Source organism: Argentina silus (genome assembly GCF_951799395.1).
Source record: "Argentina silus genome assembly, chromosome: 5".
NCBI classification, from domain to species: domain Eukaryota; kingdom Metazoa; phylum Chordata; class Actinopteri; order Argentiniformes; family Argentinidae; genus Argentina; species Argentina silus.
The window spans coordinates 1,293,633-1,299,309 of NC_139659.1; the positions used below are offsets into that span (position 1 = coordinate 1,293,633).

Genomic DNA, 5,677 nt, shown 5'->3' on the forward strand with positions numbered 1-5,677 from the left:
TGAGCTCTCTCTGTTCTCCCACGGATCACAGGCAGTCACTTCAAAAGCCAGGGGCTTTGACAGAAGTCAGAAGACAGCCGGGCTGTTAAAAGGTCCTCCTCACTGCAACCAGCATCATCTCACCTGAGGCATTCTCAACTGGACTACCTGGGAGACGGAGCTCTTCCTCGCCTTGTCTCTCTGAGCATCACCGATATTAGAATTACATCGTTTCCTCGCAAGAGCATCACTTTGATTTGGAATTACAGCAATACTTACAACTGATTTGGAATAATGGAAGGACCAACTCTGGGTTTCCTCTTTGCGCTGCTGGTTCAGTTTGCCTGTGCTGGCGCAGAGCCTTTCCCAGCCACCCGTGAGGCTTTTCTCCAGGGGATGCGTCGTGGGTTTCCCGGTGGAGGTCACGGACACACGGTGCACCACTCCAACCGGTTTCCGCTGTACATGATGCAGCTTTACCGGACTCTGCTGGAGGGGGACACCGTCAGCGCCCCGGCTGTCAGCGCCACCCGGACCAGGAGCGAGGACAACCCAGGTCTCCATGACTCAGACTCCGTGCTCAGCCTTGTGGCTAAAAGTGAGTACCTGTATTAATTTCATTCAATCTTTACTCTGCTAACTTGATATTCAATTGTTTATTAATTTCGGATCAGACTAAACATTTTTGGAGATTTGGAGAATTTGATTTCAATGTATGCATCACAATATAACTCAATTTAGCACAGTAATTCAAGTAATATAAAGTAATATTTATTTATAATATTTGAAACAAGTTATGTCAGATGATGATATCATCGAATTTAATTGTATATTCATTTACCGCGGATATTGGCTAGCTGGTTGGTTTTTGTGCCAACGCGCTTTTCAATTCTCCCATACCTGTAGCACTAATTAACTTACAGTGCTTATTGTGGAGAGTATGCCTCCTTTAGGACCGTATTGTTTAAGTGTATAAATTAGCCCCAGGCTGTCTGTGACAAGTGTGTCAAGCGCAGAGCAATACACAGTGCGACAATAACAACATTCACCTTTATTAACCGCTCATCGCATGTCAAAAGACAACGTGTGAAACCTGCACTGAAGGCGTGTGACTCTCTGTAATGAATGGGTCAAAGTCTGTTATTCAGACCTGCCGAGTTGAAGGACACATGCTTAGACAGCACACGTTTTCCATAGCCTACATAATCCTGTCTGTCTGCCTCATGCATCGCTAACAGGCTTCTCTCTGTTGTCCCCAGGTTGTCAACAGATCAGCGGGAGGTGGTCTGTCACCTTTGACATGTCCTCCATCTCTGCAAGTGACAACGTCCAGCGGTCCGAGCTGAGGATCCGCCTGCCTGCCTTCTCCGCCTCGGACCACGCCACCGTGGACATCTACCACTCCCAGAAGGGCCACTGCTCCAGCCGGCCATGCCCAGAGGAGAGCCTCTTCCTGGGCCGCCTCAGAGCCGAGCCCAGCCTCCTGACCTCCACCACGTCGTCCTCCTGGAGGGTGTTCAACGTCACCTCTCTGCTCCACCACTGGCTGCACCGGGGTCCCTCCACGCCCGCCCAGGCAGAGGGGGGACCTGGGGAGGAGGAAGGCCAGGAGAGGGTCCACCACCCCACAGCCAACCGGGTCATGATGGTGGTGTTCTCCAATCAGAACCAGGCCCCCGACGGCCGGCGGGCCCCCACCCTCATCCGCACCGCCGAGCACTCCAAGTACGTCAGTCTGGACCGGGAGCGAGCCGTGGTCGGAGCCGGGGACGGGGGAGAGAGGGCGGAGGGCGGGGCCCGCCGCAGGAAGAGGCACCACCACCACCAGGGCAGGGAGAGGGTGGCGGTGGCCGGTGTGGCCCCCGCCGGGACCCCCGCGGAGGAGAGGAAAGGCCCGCTGTGCAGGAAGGTGGACATGTGGGTGGACTTCGACCAGATCGGCTGGAGCGAGTGGATCGTCTATCCCAAACGCTACAACGCCTACCGCTGTGAGGGCAGCTGCCCCACGCCGGTGGACGAGACCTTCACCCCCACCAACCACGCATACATGCAGGTAAGACCGTGACACTGTTAACGCCGACGGGGTTGAAATGACTCAGATTAGAGTCGTTTGTCGTCAGGTTAACTTTTTGAGATGTGACTTGTTTACAATTACAACAGTGTGTGACAGCGTGTGAGTTTCTATTCATGGACACTAACATCTCTCTCTCTCCCTCTCCCTCCCTCTCTTTCCCTCCCTCCCTCCCTCTCCAGAGCCTGCTGAAGCTTCACCACCCAGACCAGGTGCCGTGCCCGTCCTGCGTGCCCACGCGCCTCGCCCCCCTCTCCATGCTCTACATCGAGAACGGCGAGGTGGTGATGCGCCATCACGAGGGCATGGTGGTGGAACAGTGTGGCTGCCACTGACCCGCCTGGGAGCCAAGATGGACGCCCCGTGAGCCAAGAGGCACTTCCTGGTTTCCAGAGAACACCACTCCCATTGGTTATGACGTCATCACCCCAGGGCTAGGGCTGCATGACTGGACAGAGAGGAACTCTCTCTCTTTCTCTCGCTCTCCCTCTCTCTCCCTCCCTCCCTCTCTCTCTCTCTCTCTCTCTCTCTTTATTTCTCCCTCTCTCTCTCTCTCTCTCTCTCTTTCTCCCTCCCTCGCTCTCCCTCTCTCTTTCTCCCTCCCTCTCTCTCTCTCTCTGCTCGTCGGGTCAAGTCTAGTTGAGGGTTCACTCTGTTGTCAGCGGTTACCACAGGGCGTATGGTGCGTCTGCTGTTGAAGTTTCCCAGACAGAACCGCAGATTGGATACTCCGGCCCGACTCAGAACACAAGCACTGGATAACAGAAACTGACTGGGTGGAGGACGCTGTGATCTCTACCCTGTTAAGGACCCATGAACTAAAGCAGCAGACGGTATAAAGACATGTTAGGCTTGTCAGTGCCTGCCCCAAAAGCGCTTGATTCTTTCCCTGTATGACCATAGTGTTGATGCAGTTATATTTAAAAATGTAAATATTTCATGAGAAAAAATTATTTTTAAATGGACCGAAATGTGTTTTTGACTGAATAATATGGTACACTGAACATTTTTGACGAATAAACACTATATTATGTATTTCAATTTGTGTCTGGTAGTTTTTTAGAACATTGATAGGATATGTTCTCAAATCTGTTATTTAAACAACAAAACACATTTAACAGCAGAGAGACCACAGGAGTGACAAAACATTCTTCTTTTAATTTCATGCTTGATTTCCTCTCGAGAAATAATAAGGCAGAATGTAGCCCTAGATTCAGAGCGTATGTAACAAAATGATATATTTAAAACATGGAGAAAAAAAAAAGAATTCATCCTGAGAATGCCACTTGTGCTCGCAAAATACAACCTGGGATAAGACAACTCTTTCATTAGAAAACAAAAGCATCAAGCCAGTATGAAGCAACAAGCGAAGACAGGATGACACTAAACAATACTGGTCTAATGGACGGACGGGGAGTCAGGCCAGAGCCAAGCCTGTTGGATCATGTACAAGATAGTCTTGGTACAGGTTAAACACCACGTTCACACCTGAGAGTACAGTAGAGGGTTGAATAACACATAGTCGATCTGCGTGGCAACCTCTACCATATCTGCTACTAGGCTGTTTCCATAGAGACAGCACACAATCAGTACGAAACAACAACGGCTCCATGGTGGTCGTCATGGCTGCGTCACTCCCACACGCGTCCATCTGAACGGCTAAATGTCCATCTCAAACTGGTCATCATCGCCTGGAGACACACAACAACGGTTTAGTAAAGGAACAGAAAACACAAGCGCACACACACACACACACACACACACACACACACACACACACACACACACACACACACACACACACACACACACACAGATAGACACACACAAACAGACAGACAGACACACACCTCCCCCGTTACCTGCGCTCTTGTCCTCCACGGGGCTGTGGTTGTTGTTGTTGAGGGTGTGTTTGGGGGGGGTTGCGTCATCGGACAGGGGGCTGGTCACTCCGGGGATGTCAGGGAGACAGGTGGGGGGGGCACGCGCCAGGGGGGAGGTCCGACACTGCAGGAGGAACTTCCTGTCATAGATGATTCTGGTTCCTGGGCGGAGGTGGAGGTGGAGGGGGCGGGGGCGGGGGCGGGTCAGGAGGCGGTGATGAGGGGATCAGAGAGGGAGTCAAGGAGGTGAGTGTCTACAGGTCTTGGGTAGAGATGCGTCACGTGCCCTGCAGTGTACAGAGCCTGGTTGTCTGCGGCTCGTCAAGCAGACAATCACATGATCAGCCTGCATGCCCCGACATGACCATGAGAAACACCCGCATCATCAAAGTCTGATTTATTTGTTCAGCTTCAGCTGTCAAACACAGTCAACCATGAAGTGGAATCATGTGCAGTTAAAACCTCCTCGTACGAGACCGTCAGGGGAACCGCCTCCTGCGCAATGCATCTTACGTTTTTGACGTATTTTACGTCAAAACAGGTGGTCAAACGCTGGTATAGCCAGATAATACGATCCCCCCAGACCGTGTTTCCTGGGTCTACAGAAACGATCCCCCAGAACGTCATAATTTGGAGACTGTGTCAGGGGGGGCAGGAGGGAACATGGTATCAGCTGTGGCCAGATGACTTCAGCAGTCACCTTCCCACAAACCTCCAACCGACAGTCGTAGAGTAGAAAAGCTAACTCAGCAGAATCATTTGCCGATGCAATGTTGGATTGTGGTGGCTGGTATTACCCAGGGACCACATTCCCACTGGTAAAGGTTCTCTGTTTCTCACTACTCTTATTGACGTCCACCCTGAAGAGGAATCCACCACAGGGTTGCATGACCTTGGGATGGCATTCTAAACCACAGAAAATGTGTTTTTTTTTAAGAGAGAGAGAGAGAGACTCTTCTGCAAGAGGCACTCTGCCATAGGGGTATCTATGGGTAACACTGGTAACTATGGGACAGTGTAAACTCTATTTTAGAACAACATGTTTTCGCAACAACACCGATGGCATTGCGGGTAATAGGTCTGTATAAATTGGAGGGGACGTATGGACACAAACCACAAGGCGTAGCGCCGTCTTGATTGTATACAATCAAACAGACGAATGAGAGGAGAAACGTTCAGAGATGGTGGCGTGGTTAGATGCAAACCTAATTATAGATTCAATTACATTGTTCAATGCATGCATAAACATGACAAACGTTACGGTATTATCATTGTTATTATTATTTGCATGTTGCATCATGATGAAGGTCAGGCTATTCTCAGTGGTGTGCTCGTTACCTCCGGGGGTCGTGCTGAAGAGCGTCCCTCCCGGGGTCGTGGAGTAATCCTCGGGCATGAGAGCCGCGTCGTTGATGGTGACACGTCGGGTGGTCGGGATCGCCCGACTAGTGGTTTGACTCCCGGTAGACATCCTTCAACCGATCACACTACTCCAACAACAGCTCAACAGCGTGCTCTTCCAATGCAAAAAGCGATAATCTAGAGCTAGTGAAATTACAGTAAATACATCTACTTGCTTTACGGTTTTACTTACATTCAATCTGTCCGTAGAGACCACCACATTGCCCTGCACGTGTTCAGAGAACTACACGAATACCCACTACCTCTCAAAACAACACGGCGAGGGGGCGCGACACTTCTGATAGGCGGACCAGAGGGGCACGTCACTCCAGCGCCAAGACAA

General features: G+C 50.9%; 2 protein-coding genes across 3 annotated transcripts; one reads left to right on the forward strand and one right to left on the reverse strand.

Annotated features, from left to right (window-relative positions):
• Positions 1-273: 273 nt before the first annotated feature.
• Positions 274-2,385, forward strand: ndr1 (nodal-related 1; the record flags this gene model as incomplete). The annotated part of the gene is made up of 3 exons (XM_083669954.1): positions 274-577; positions 1,239-2,032; positions 2,233-2,385. The coding sequence occupies 3 exons, from the start codon at positions 274-276 to the stop codon at positions 2,383-2,385; spliced, it is 1,251 nt and encodes a 416-aa protein (XP_083526080.1).
• Positions 2,386-3,188: 803 nt separating this feature from the next.
• Positions 3,189-5,607, reverse strand: LOC310804788 (eukaryotic translation initiation factor 4E-binding protein 1-like). 2 transcript variants are annotated; one of them, XM_083670132.1, is made up of 4 exons: positions 5,528-5,607; positions 5,272-5,449; positions 3,913-4,095; positions 3,189-3,741 (listed from the first exon to the last, which is right to left on the reverse strand). In XM_083670132.1, exons 2-4 carry the CDS (start codon positions 5,402-5,404, stop codon positions 3,710-3,712), a joined length of 348 nt encoding a protein of 115 aa, XP_083526258.1. In that variant the 5' UTR covers positions 5,405-5,449; positions 5,528-5,607; the 3' UTR covers positions 3,189-3,709. The 2 variants fall into 2 exon arrangements, with proteins under 2 accessions (XP_083526258.1, XP_083526257.1); XM_083670131.1 differs by having other exon boundaries at positions 5,272-5,601.
• Positions 5,608-5,677: the final 70 nt, after the last annotated feature.